The sequence below is a fragment of the Gallus gallus genome, chromosome 5, assembly GCF_016699485.2.
Source record: "Gallus gallus isolate bGalGal1 chromosome 5, bGalGal1.mat.broiler.GRCg7b, whole genome shotgun sequence".
Lineage (NCBI taxonomy): Eukaryota > Metazoa > Chordata > Aves > Galliformes > Phasianidae > Gallus > Gallus gallus.
This window is the reverse complement of record NC_052536.1, coordinates 24,401,817-24,415,288: the sequence shown is the minus strand read 5'-3', so window position 1 is coordinate 24,415,288 and position 13,472 is coordinate 24,401,817. Positions and strand designations below refer to the sequence as shown.

The 13,472-nt window shown below is 43.0% G+C and overlaps 2 protein-coding genes across 5 annotated transcripts in view; one reads left to right on the top strand and one right to left on the bottom strand.

Moving 5' to 3' along the window:
• The window catches only part of LOC771422 (transmembrane protein 151B-like), a 31,312-nt gene extending 27,172 nt beyond the window's left edge, over nt 1-4,140 (bottom strand). The window contains exon 1 of the mRNA XM_025151405.3: nt 3,221-4,140. The gene's annotated coding sequence lies outside the window, so the exon portion shown is untranslated. The remainder of the gene's footprint in view (nt 1-3,220) is intronic.
• Nucleotides 4,141-4,170: 30 nt separating this feature from the next.
• RPAP1 (RNA polymerase II associated protein 1) overlaps nt 4,171-13,472 on the top strand; it is a 39,125-nt gene continuing 29,823 nt past the window's right edge. For 2 of the 4 annotated variants that reach the window (XM_421141.7, XM_004941628.4), the window contains exons 1-6: nt 4,171-4,217; nt 6,806-6,908; nt 8,823-9,062; nt 10,038-10,186; nt 10,740-10,832; nt 12,172-12,349. In XM_421141.7, coding sequence (XP_421141.4) covers nt 8,870-9,062; nt 10,038-10,186; nt 10,740-10,832; nt 12,172-12,349 — 613 coding nt within the window. In that variant the 5' untranslated portion in view covers nt 4,171-4,217; nt 6,806-6,908; nt 8,823-8,869. Of the gene's footprint in view, nt 5,419-6,805; nt 6,909-8,822; nt 9,063-10,037; nt 10,187-10,739; nt 10,833-12,171; nt 12,350-13,472 lie in introns of all 4 variants that reach the window. The other 2 variants (XM_015287139.4, XM_004941626.4) reach the window with 2 other exon arrangements.

The window sequence follows — 13,472 nt, the reverse complement described above, 5'->3', positions numbered from 1 at the left end:
AAGCAAACAATCAAGAGGAAATCCCATGCTAACTGTCAAGAGCCAATGTAATGCCTAGCAGATGCACTGCTAGAGATGAGTAAATACTCTGCTGTTTCGGGCTTTTAAAATATGTAACCTCTTCCCCTCACATGGTTAAATCAATTCACATAGAGCATGGATCCGTGCTTTTTATTGGTGAGCACACAGAGGCTTGATTTAAAATATCTTTGCTTTATATAGTCCTAGGAATCCAAGCAGCCTATGATCAGTGAAGTGTTTTTGTCACAGACAATGCTTTTGTGTATCCACTCAGCGCGTAGGCCAGAGAGCTGCAGAAAAAGCCACCCAAAGCTCTATGGGCGGATCACCATCTCTCCTTTCCTATCATGCTCTCCTACCAGCAAGAGAGCTGCCATTGATTACTCACAATCCAGTTCTGTTCTCGCACATGCACATTTCTTCAAGAACACACATCGTTTTTTTAATGTCACTTGAAAATCCTGCTGTGCTTTGCATGACATTGCTGTGTGTACTTCCCTGTTCTGCTGGTTTGGGCTCTGACTCTTCCAACTGGATTCCCGTGGAGAAAGGTGTTGATGTGCACTGCAACCACTAATTTGAGGAACAATATATTACTGTCCCTTCCAAGTTCAAGGCTCAGACCCTCGCAGAATTGAACTTACAGCACAAGTGGCAACTTGCTACTGAACATTTCTCCCATCAGTCTCAACTCCTTACAAAGAGGAACTCGCAAGGTCTTGAATCTTGGATGTATTCTTATCATCAATCCTCCAGGCTCAGGCAAACTTGTGTACTTCCCACCACTCTGCTCTTCAGCTACTCTGCTCTTGACTTTATTCTCTGTCCTCTTGAAACAAATTTTTTAGGATAATTCATCTCCTTGGCCATCTGCTTCTTAGGCAACTCATCCTAATATGCACCTTCTCTGCAACACAAGTAATATAGTTGCATTTACGTGTGCTCTTTCTAATCTCACTAAGGCCGCTGCTATATTGTCCTTGTTGTTACGAACCCTTCCATTTTAGAGTTCAGTGAGAAAGTATTTGGTTGTAGACTCTCATACTTCTCTGCTTTGGAAGATCAAAAACACCTACCAGAGAGTCACATACAGCTAGTTGCTTGTGGCAAGCACAAAGAAAGAAGTGAGGAAGAATATAAGGGCTTGTGACAAAACTGATGAACTTTTGAAGTAAATCTCACAAAATAGCTCTCCTTAAGTGAGGAATGTTTGAGTTCACCTCCAGTGACTCTTACAGATGCTCTGGTGGGAATTTCTCTGCCAGAATAGGTTAGCAGATTCACGCAAGCGTGTGGATACTTATAATTTATAGGATAAATATGAAGACGCAGAAACATGATTTATTGATAGAGCATAAGCTATATATAGCATTCTTAACTGTATTATTAAAACAAAAGGTAAATAATTAATGGAAGGAAGAAAAGATACATAAAACACAGTCAGTCTTGACGGGAAGTATTCCTGTCTTGCAGTAATTAAGATTAAATGCACTTGGAGCACATTTTTTATATCTTTCTGACAAAAAAGATTATTTGCTTACTTTGTATACCTGCTAAGAATCACTGTGTGTGGCTGCAGAACTTGTGCAGCCAATGTGAGCAAAACTGGACGGGGGGGGGATGGGACAGACGTAGGGGGGAGCGGGGAATTGCTTACAGTTGCTCAGTTTGAACACCGCTCCATGCTCAGGATAAGATTACCACCTGTGCATACTGACCAGTTACACATGGTTAACCCTCAGTTTAGTTTCAGATTAGATACAACTGAATGCTTGCTTGTTTTTCTAAATCCAGTGCTGACCATTCATGTGACAAGCACTGCAGAAAAGTGCAGGCTCACTTCAGCAGAAAGCAAGAAACAAAGTTATGTTTCTTTATTAGTATCTGAGAATTACCCAAGCAAAGCAAAATTTTCCTAGCAACTGTATCTTATATACACATTTCTTGGGTTTAAGAGGAAAAGATGATGAGCAGATCAGCCCTAAGAACTGTAACTCTGACAAGCCCTGTCATGTCTTAGGCCATCTACTTTGTTGAATCAATTCAGTTCAAGATACATAGGGTCAAATATCCTGTAACAATATTAGGATATATATTTTCTCACTGGATGTATATTACTTTATTAACATCATTTCCAAGCTAACAACGTTAGCAAGGTCAAATGACCTTACAAATAGTTTTAAATTCCCTGGAACCAGAACAGCTCCACCTCATAAGCGTCTGTCCGGCAGTCTAAACAGTCTCAACACTTAATTGAAAAACATTCCAGTGCAACCGGTGCCAAAGCTTTCCTGTCTTATTACCAAGGAACAGAACCCAAATGTCTTTCTGGGGTCCAAGGCAAATCATTCCTAAGTTCAGTACCAGCAAAGCCTCAGAGTTGGAAAGGTCTATTCCCACCAGTACATCTGCCAAATTCTTCAGTAAAATCAATGCCCTCTTGTCTTGTCTAAAGATAAACAGTGCAATAAACTAAAATTTAAGTTCCACCTTTTGCTTCAGACAGATTTTAAAGCAGTGCTACACAATCTTTACTGAGCCACAAGCAGTAGTGCACAAAAGCCAACAACACACCAAAGGGAATATTAAACTTGTAACTTCCAGACACCATTCCTGTGGCAGCCACAGAATCCTGTTACCATCGGCAGCATCAGATGGTTGCACGGAGAAGGTTTTAGAAACTGCTGCTCTTGAGGTTTAATTACAAGAAACTTGATCAGTTATTTCAAAGTGTATCTTATATCCCAAACCAGCAGAATCTGGAATGACAAAACTAAGTGCAAGATGGTGGCAGGAGGGTAACAATTGATTTCAGTGAAATGGAGAATTGGACCTCATGTTTCTCAGTCACGGCTGTTCCAGAATAGAACAGATTTGACTTTGATTCCAGTTCCTTTAAGGAGTGCAAAGCAGAGCTCTACCAGCCGATGAACTGCAGTCTGGCAGGGCAGTACCAGGGAAGCACTCTAAACCCTCTTGAGGCTCTCTTCTGATAATCTCCAAATGTAATTAAGAATACCTCTATTTATTCCTCCTGCTAGGGCCACCTATAAGCACCAGTAGTAATTGCTCAAACGCTCGTGCCAGAATCAGGTAGAAAAATGTCTGCTCACAATGACAGAATTGGGCTCACTCTTGGTTACTTAGTTGGTCTAAGTAATGTAAAAACACATCATGAAGTGTTTTTGGTGGTTCCTACCTTAAGAAGTTCTTAATGATCTAAAGCAGGGCAGCCTTCAAATTCACCATCTCAGGACCAGCATTGCTCATCAGAAGACTCACAGCTGAGGGAGATATTTTTTGCCCAGCATTTCACAGAAAATTTCCATTTTGTATGAGTTCATCACTGGTTCGCTGCCACTGCAGTTAAGCTGGTTGTCTTTTGATAGGATTATGATTTATCCTAATTTCTATGGAGCTGTCAAACTTGTGTCTGGCTACGGTTTTTGCTGTAGCATCTAACACCATCTTCTGAAAGGATAAAAAGACTGATGTGGATGTGCATCACTCCTTACAGTACCAGGGCACTCATGGCAAGTCCTCCCCACGCAGCTGGCCCACCCGGCCCAAGGTCTCCAGCTTGCGTCTACACACAGGTTAAAAAGCTGAAAGGTGGCCAAGCACCAACGCTTCTGGTAGGTATGACTGCTCTCCAGCAGTTTTTAATATAAGTTGACATATATGAATAATAAATGAATATTCAGACATGAATAATAAATTATTGCTCCATTTATCTAGCTTTATGTATCCCTTCTCCTGAAATACGTCCACTCTCGGGCACACAAACACCTCCGAGTAACGAGAAGGCGCAGACGATACATTTACAGAGATGGCTTTCTGTAGGTTTGGGCACAAACGATCAGATGAGTCCCGCAGAAGAAACCAAAAATTTAGGGGAAATACTTCAGTGATGAGACGAGACCCCTTTCCACCATGCGCCAAGCCGCCAGCGCTGCCAGGCTGCTCCACGCATCTCCTCCCAGGGCAGCAGGAAGGCGGCACGGCCCGGTGGCCGCGTATCGGAGACCCTGCGCGGGCGAGAAGGGCAGAACACGCGAGCGCCGCCGCTGAGGGGAGGGAAAATGGCGGCGCCCCGCCCCAGCCTGCGAAGGGAAGCGCGGGCGGAAGTGGCCGCGGAAGTAGTGCTGTGGGACAGAACGGAAGTGTTGGCAGGGAGCGCCGCGGGCCGGGTGCAGGTGAGTGGTGCCCGGGGCCGGCTCGCGCATTGGGGCCTTAGCGGCTACGTGGGCCTCGGGGCCGCTTCTCGGGTCTGTCTTCGCCTCAGGCGCTCTGCGGCCCCGCCGGACCAATGTCCCGACCGCCCTGGACGCTGGCTGCTGCAGGGTCCCGCTCTAACAGCCCTCTTTCGCTGCACTGTTAGGGGCCTGGCTTAGGCCTAGAGGCGTCAGGGCACTTCACCTCCTCAGCTTAGTAATAGCAGGTGTTGTTACAGGCCTACTTGGAGCCATGCCGTGTGATGCTTTCACTGGCTGATAACCTAGGGCAGAGAAACCGTGCCTTGCTCTGGACAACTGGGCTGCCTCGGTGAGGCTGAGGTGTGGCTGCTTCTCACTTTAGTTCTGCATGTCAGCCAGCGAGGTCTGATATATAAACCAGAAATACATTGACTGGGGGGCACCGATATGATAGCAGGACCCAAACCTGATTTCTTTTGTAAAAGATTGCAAACTTGGATGTGGAATGCAAGCTTGAGAATGGGGATAAAAACTAGAAGAGGGGAGATTTAGATTGGATGTTAGGAGGAAGGTTTTTACGGCAAGAGTGGTGAGGCACTGGAACAGGTTACCCAGAGAGGTGGTGGGTGCCCCATCCCTGGAGACATTAATGGTCACAGTGGGCCAGGCTCTGAGCACTCTGATGTAGCTGTAGGTGTCCCTGTTCATTGCAGAGGAGTTGGACTAGATGGCCTTTAAGGGTCTCTTCCAACTCAAATGATTCTGTGACAAAAATATGACAACGTTTAGAAATTGGCAGAATTCTTGGATGAATCTTTGTTTTTACATATAGTTGCTACTTTCCTTCTTTAACCCTTTCAGATTCATGGCTGTTGTTGTGATTTAAATTATTCCCATGGGCTGTAGAGCTCTACTGCTGCAGAAGAAAAAAGTACATTGTAAATTCAGAGGATCTAAAGAAAATAAAAATTGGTATGATAGTGGCTTATATCAAGTAAGTGCATTTTTCTGTAGCCTGGTGGCAACTGTCAAAGTTCTTTTGCTGAAGTGTAGTAGCATTTAGCTCTAAACAAAGCTATGCCTGATTCTTATGTTGACTTACATCTGCTGAGGCTAGTGGCAGAGATGGATAATGTGCCTCAGGAGCTTAAATACCGCTTCAGGAGAACCAGAGATATTCTACATCTTCGTGTTTTTTAAAGTAAGTGCCATCTTTTGTGGTGCATTGGTGATGCATTAATTTGTGGTTAGAGACCCTTACTGCCCTAACTGGCTTTTGTTCACAGGCTGATGCTTGAGCTGAAATTGGTTAATCCAAAAATGTGTCTTGGCACTTGAAGCAGGCTGTGGCTTTGTTGCCCTATGTGCTTTTACACCTTTTTTTAAGTCCAACTTTACCAGTTTCCAGCTGCATTTGTAAAACTATCTGCAGGACTGGCAGGCTTTTCAACGACTGTATCTGTGGGCAGTCTAAAGCAAATCAGAAAAGTATTTTTTGAGATTCTTAGTTCAGACAGAGAATGTGACAGCAAATGATTCTGTTTCTGGTGTGTATAGGTGCTCGTGGTCCTTTCACTGCATTTCTGATCCCTTGCAGACCTCTCTAGGACAACATCCTGGGCTGTGTGTCAGCTAGGTGATGGTCCCTTTAGACAAACAGTGTTTGTTCACTTAGCTTTTAAATAGCAGGCTTCAAGATTGGAGATAACCGAACTGTGTGGAGGTGGTATCAGTGCTGATGATCAGTACTGTTAGTTATTTTTCTTGGAGTGCTGATGGATAAGAATTGCTCTTTGTGATGGCTAAGTAAGTGTTCCTAATGTTCTTAAATGGCCTTTGGTGGGTATGGAAACAGGTACCATTAGAAAGCAGGCTATTTTCCTTACATTTCGTTAGCATGCAAGTACAATTTAAACAATTTCTCTCTTGTTGGACTGCAGAAGAATCAAGTGAAAGGCCTTGGTTTTATTAAATTTCTAGACCCAGTTAGAACATGGAAATAACATATATAAGCCTTTTGTCTATTTGCTACATCAAACTAGTTGCCACCTCTGTATTACCATCCTATAACAACTTACTTTTGGATGACTTTCTAACTTCTTTAGGCAGTGACTGCAAAATCATCTTCTTGTGACTAACAATTCTCAAGATGAATTAAAGCAGTTCTAAGGTCCAATATATTTCTGATTAATGTAATATGTGGAGACTCAGACAACTCTATATGTGTGTCCCAGTGTGGAAGAAGCCTATTACAGAAAGATTGCAGCACACTTTACTTATAACTGGGCCTTTTGCGTCTGCTAATCCTATTGCTATCGTCCTCCTTTTGTCTTTGAAGCCCATGATGACAGGGTATGAAACATTGGCCTTTTGATGAATGTGCTGCTGCTTAGGTGAATCAAAGAGGGACCTGCCAACAGAAGTATGACCATAGCAGCCCCTGTTATGGCAGGCAGGTTCATAAATAAACAGCAAGTGCAGGTCCTTATACTTGGAGTGCAGAAAAAGGAGCCATCTGCAAAAGCTGCAATTTTTGCTGTGCATTTTGAAGGGAACTGGGTTTTAAGGGAGTGTTTTTGCTTTTTCAGCATCAGTCAGAACTGCGGTGACATCCCAGGTGTTTTTGCTATGTTTTGAGGCAAGGTAGCAGCATGCTCCAGTCCTATCCTGCTCTGAAGTTGCCCCTCACTGGTAAGCATGTTCCACAGCTGTCCTTGATGGTGTTGGCAGAGAATTAAGGCATTTTCTCTGTGGGCTGGAGAGGATTTTATGGTTCAGAGGGCATGGGGGAGTTCCCTTGCTGTTGTCTGTGCCATATGTATGCTTGGTATAAATGGAGGTTGTTGTTCTGGGACTCTTGAGCTGACAGCTTTCATTAAGGCCAGTGTGGTGAGATGTCTGATTTTGAGCAACTAGCTCATGATGCTGGCATCATATGAAGAGGTCTCTTTCTGCAGTAATGAGTGCTGAAGTGAATGGAGTCCCTGGAAACTCAAAGGCTTGGAAAATCCACTTCAGATTGGTGCACAAAGCTCTTAAATCTGTATGCTTTAAATTCATTTTTTGCACAGAAGTTGAGACAGAAAAAAAGGATTTTCCACAGGTCTCATATGGCCACTGGTTTTGCTTGAAAGCCTTGATTAAAAAAAAAAAATCACCAAAAAGCTCTGAAACAAAAGAACACAGGACTGTAAAACTGCCCAGACCTCTCTTAGTTTAGTGTTGATGGAGTGAGCAGCTCTGTTTCTAACTGAGGCTGATTAAGAATGGGATCGCTAAAATTGGTATAAACATTCCAAGTGTTGGTCATAAATACTGCATGAGGGAGGTAATTCTTGCGTCTGTCAGCATCCTTCCCAGAAGATATCTTCCCGCATTCTTCACAATGAAAGATTATATTAGCACAAGACAAACAAAACATTGGTTTCAGGGCAGGCTGTGCCTTCATGGGGTTGAACTTTGTTTTGGTCTGAGATTAAGACAGAGAATCACTTTGAAGCTTTGCATCTTCTCATGTGTACAGCCTATCTACAAGGCAGATGATCATAGTTTTAAAAATCCACATCCATTTCCCTTTCCAGCTTAACAGTAAATCATCACTGAGTCCCAATGGTCTTTTAAATGTAGAAGAGATCAAATATGTACAAAATATTTTGAAATACCATGTGTGGGAGGGTGTCAAGTCTGCAGCATTAGTGGTGATCAGTGATTCAATTAACATGAAATGTATTTGCAAACACTTTACTTGCTGTGTATGACAAATGAATTGATGGTCCCAGGCTCTGGGAATGAGAGATGGAGAGTAAATTTGCAAATATTTTCATGGCCGGTAGACAAGAGGTGGAAGAGTTGTCTTCCTCGTAAGTTCTGATATGCACCAAGATACGTGTGGTTATAAATACCTCCCCCGGCTTTCAACCCAAAACTGGTCTGAGCAGTGAATGAAAATGCTTGGAAATAGCATACCTTCTACCACAAAGAGGACAGTGAAACAGAACAAACCAAAGCAGAAGTACTAAATAAGGAAGAAAAGCTTTTTTTCTTTTTCAACTGAGAGGTGAGAAAGAAGGGGAGCAGTAGTACTGAGTATTCTGTCCACATCTACATGAACAGACTCTTGCATCCTGACAGAGATGCTAGTGCTGGTGTATTGAGAAGACAACAGTATGGTAGAGGGAAGAGGTTTACATGCTACTGTGTCTCTGACATTCTTGTTTGGTCCTGATTCTGGAGTAAGTTAAGTCTACTGCCTTAGTGTAGGTACTTCTGTGGCTTTGCAAATCCAAGGCTGTGTGGTTGGCATTCTGGCAGTGATAAACTTGTTGGCTTGCTTCCTGCTGGATGGATGCCATTCTGCTCCCAGCTGGATGGTAGACCAGGTGTTGACTTGTCTAGTAGCATGTTGTTTGGCGGTGAAGAACAAGGTAAACTGTTTGTCTGGGATGCTGGTACAGCTAGTTGTGTCCTGGGGTGATCGTGAAGTAGGGCAGCTGTGGTATATGCAGAAAGAGCAGAGCAGGACAAAAGTGAGTAGTTTTCCCTTGCTTTCCTAGGGAGAGGATAGAAGCAGCCAGCTCTGTGACCAGTTTTCCTTGTGTTCAATAGGTTCCATGTGAACAGCAAACAGGATTAGCCTGCAAAAACAAGAAGACATGATGTTCTCAAGACCAAAGCCTGGGGAGTCCGAGGCAGACTTGATACACTTTCAAAACCAGTTCCTGGCAGCCAGAGCTTCACCTGCAGTGAAGATTGTGAAGAAAGCAGACAAGAGGAAGGGAGAGGAAAGGAGCACAGATGCTGAGAGACCCCAGCTACAGGACAGCAAGGATGTGGTCATGCTGGACGGTAATGTCCCTTGTGGGAATATTTCATAAATACTTGTATTTTTTTCTCTGTCTCTTTTGGTGTTCCTCTTTGCTTGCCCCATCACCTCTCTCAACCTGCTTTTTCCTTGCATGTGTCTTCCCTGCAAGATTATTTGTTCTTAGCCTCATTTGAAAATGCACACGTCTAATATTGCTACCTCTGGTAGAACCACCTTTCCAACACACTGCCTTCAACCCATATATCAGCTGTCTGTGGTACTCCAGCAATCCCAATGCAAAGAGTATTTTCTGTGATTTGCACTCATTCAATTCCTAAGTGCTTATTTTACCACCTATCCAGATCCTGCTCTTAGTGTCTCTGAGATTCAACTCTGCTAACAGTTCCAGCTTTCAGCCAGCAGATCTATCTTGATAAGCCTCCTTCCTATGTTTTTCTTTTCCTTCACCAGCAGTAACTGTAACACTTGTCATGCACTTAATAGTCTCAAAAACTCAGTGTTCTTTCTTAAAAGCAACAATTTAAATCTTACAGTGCTTGTTTCCAGGTAAGAAAATATGATCCCTGTTTATGAACAGTGAAAAGGAGGCCTTGACTTGCTCCTGATCACACTAATTGTTCACTGTTGAAGCTGTCAGTGAAAGTGTGCTTTTCTCTGAGCACAAACTGCAAGGATACACTTTGTTTCTTGTATAGTCTTTTGCCTCTTCCTTTAATATTTGAAGTCAGGCCAGAATATACTTACTTATGCGGCCCTTTGAAAAGGCCTTGGTACCAATACATAAATAATAAAACTCTTGAGCATGTTGCTCTCCATTGCCCAGTACAAGTCAGAGATCAAACTTGTATTATTGTCTTACTGCTTCTTCATCTTGTTTATTTCTTATCAGAGCAATAATATGTGCTGTTAAAGAGTGTTTGTTGTGGTACCTATTGTGCAGTAGTTATATATGAGTAACTTGGATCTTCTTTTTCCTTTTTCTTTCCCCTCCACAGATTTTCCTGATGTTCTCCCTGCTCTAACTCCTGGTCCTCCAAAAAAGTCCAAAATCAAAAGTGCTTGTGTCCACTTCAGTGATGAAGATCCAGAGGAGAGACTAGAGAATCATGATCAGCATATTACAGCAGTCTTCAGCAAAATCATTGTATGTCTAGCTTTTATGTGATGTTCTAGTGTAATGCTGTGAATTGAGCAGTGGCAGGGATGTAGGGTTCTGCTTCTGCTTTTATCTCTGCAGCATAATGAAGCAGTAGTAGCACCATAAACCAGTGTCCTGGAGCATTGTGGGGGAAAAACAATCTTTAGGTATATTTTTGCTGTCAGCTAAATGTGAGTTTGAATCTGCTCTCCAGTTCAGGCTGCCCACAGACAGCACAGACTGCTTGCATACAGCCTCATGCTCCAGTATGAATTTGGGTGAAATTCAGATTCTCTAGTGAGGGTGTTCTTGTTAGTGTGTGCTGGCCCAAATTTCCTTTTATCTGAGTTTTCTGCTGGTCAGTGGAGCTGGCAGCACAGCCTTTTGGAAGATAGCCTCACTTTGGCTTTAAGTAAGCACAAGGTGTTCTGAATCTGACAACTACGTAGAAAAATCTTGCAAACTGCTGAGCTGAGAGCTTAGTCCACTCTCAGCGAAATGGTACAAACGTGTCTGGCTGTTGTGGTGGTTTTATTGAGTTGGATTTTTTTTGATGCAGGAACGAGACACAAGTGCAGAAGCAGTGACCATGCCAGTGCCCACTGGAGATCCATTTCCGAGGATATTTCATCGTTCTGAGATAAAAAGTGAGGTAAGAGCAGTACCAGCTATTCTGTTCTGCCTTCATTAACTATTGAAACTTTCCCACAACAAAAGGCAATGCGTGGTGAGTGGTAGGACTCAGAATGCCTGACTTGGCACGGTGGAGATGAGAAGCTGGCTCAGCATCTCCCTGGCATTGCCTTCTTAGTATAGGAGAAAGTTCTCTTACCGAACTGCCAGCAAATAGGCAGTCTATACCCTACAGGTAAATAATATCGGAATCCTTTCAGTTTAGGAAAAAAGGCAATCTCCTTCACATAACTTTAGCAAGTGGGTTCAAATCTGCCCTGTTGTTTTTGCTCTTCTTTGAGGAACAGTCTCAATGAATTTACCCACCAGATTTGCATAAGTCTGTTCTTAGTCAAGTTGCCTCTGATTCCTTCTGGAATGACACTTGAATGCAGTTGCATGGATTATCTTTTACAGTGTCTTGGGTTTTGACATAAAATTTGTTCCGAGGCTGTAAAGCTGAAACCTATGGCTGCTGTTGTCAGAATAGTTGCTGTAGTAGCAAGAACTGCTAGCTGAGTGGGAATCAAATGCTGGGAAATTGAATGTCATTGATAGCTATAGTTGCTTTGAAAAAATAGTTTAGTTTGAAAGACAGCTCTTTTGAGAGGAAAAAGTAGTACTTTTTGAAGCTACCAATTCTGTTTACCTGATGCAGGAGCATACAAAGTAGCTATTAAATGTTAAGACTGCCTTCTAAGCTTCTTCTCTGGACTGGGGATATGCAAGAGTCTTTTTGCTCAGCGTGCTTTGGATTTCCTGTGTATCAAAAGCTGTTCAGAGCCTTGCTCTTCTATTGCCTAGGCAAGCAGCACAGTAATTTAGTCAGGATTATTTTAGCACCACTTGCCCACTTCTTACTGTGTAAATCTCTTCACCCTGGTGCTCTCTAATCACCTTATAAGAAGCCTTTTCCAAGCATGTGGTGAGCACAGTACAGTACAGCTCCGTTTATCCTCAGAAATGCAAAGTATTCATCTATGCAGGGTTTCTGAGCAGCAGGAGATCTGGAACTGCTATGCTTGGTGATATTTTAGGTGTACTTTCCTGGCCCCAATTCACTTATAATTAATCATCTTTTCTCTCTAGGTAGCAAAAACATTCATATGTTTTGTCTCTGTTCTAGCATTAAGCTGTATGTTAAAATAGAATAGCACACATACAGAAAAGGGCAGGTGGCTGCCAGTAGCTTCTCCTGTGTCACATCCTGAAGTCTTTTTTGAAAATGTTTTTAGGATCAGATCTATACACTTGTTAATGCCAGGTGTGTGGGGGAGTCTGAAGGAGAGAGTGGTGACACACAGCTTCCTTGTTTGCAGGTGAAGGTGGGATCTGGAAGAAAAAGCATCTTCGCACAAAAGATGGCAGCAAGAAGAGCTGCTGAAAAGCCAGCAACAGCTCCCTCTGCTGAGTGCACTCAAATAGCATCAGCTCCTCTGGACATTCTGAATCCTGAGGGATCAGCAGAAGAGGTACCACGCTCCAGCAACAGGGATAGTAAGTGGAGAAGGTTCTGCTTATGCAGCCTACCATATTTCCACAGCTTTTAGTTCAGAAATTGTGGTCACTTGGAATATCTGTGACGTGGCAAGGATTTGGAATGGCCAGAGATCCCATTTAAAATTCTAAAGATAGAGTAGCTTTATCACTAATTTTCTTTTTTGTTTTTACACAGGGTCAAATAGATTTGTTTTTCAAGGCTTTTGCCCTCCTTCTCCTTTGTTTGTCACGTGTAAAGTATTTCTTGTTTTGTCAGTAATTTTTGCAGTTTTTGGAGAAGGGTTCATCTTGTGCATGACCTCTGATGTGGGTCCCCATTCCTACGTACCTGGAAGTTGAAAGCTCAGTCTTCCGTCACTCACTGCTCTGCCGTGAGACTGTCACGTTGCTCCATAAGGAATGCTGTGAGGCAGCACTGATGAGTCAGTGCCACCTCCAGCAGTTATTTATCTGACAGCGCTGTGACAAGGAAAGATGAAACCAATTCAAGTGGTACTGGCATCTCTAGGTGTGCAGGTGTCTCGGGCAGTCTTATCTACTTAGGACCAACATTGTCTTTTTCCCTGATGTCCTCTTTTTCACATTGGAACGGATGCCAGATGTCATCTGAAGGTTTTCACCATTTGGCTAAGGTTTCTGTTTATCCCAACCCCTGTCAGAGAATTGGTAAGACAGCCCTCAATCGTGCTGTGTGTGCACAAATCCACCATCCAGGCCCAATACTGTGTTTGCTATGTACCCTGTTACAATTGTGCATGTGTACTTCTGTCTGAGAAATCCTTTGGAAAGCAGTAGTCCTCTGACTGTGACCCTCTTGAAATCAGAGAACGCTGGTAGATGTATTAATACAACTGAGGGATCAGCAAATTGTGTGTCTTCCTCTGCAAGACTGCTGGAGAAGGGTTTTTGTGAGAGGATTGCTAGAAGCAACGGAAGAAGGGTGGCTATATTTCTTGTAGTGCCTGGTAACAATCAGGCGAGTTGCTGAATGGTAAAAAGTTTAGTGTATCTCTTACCAGACCTTTCTGTCTTCTCATTTCTTTTAGTTCAATGTGCAAGACAACTACTGTGGAAACGACATCAGACCTTACTGCTGGTTGAACAAGAGTTTGATGTTTTC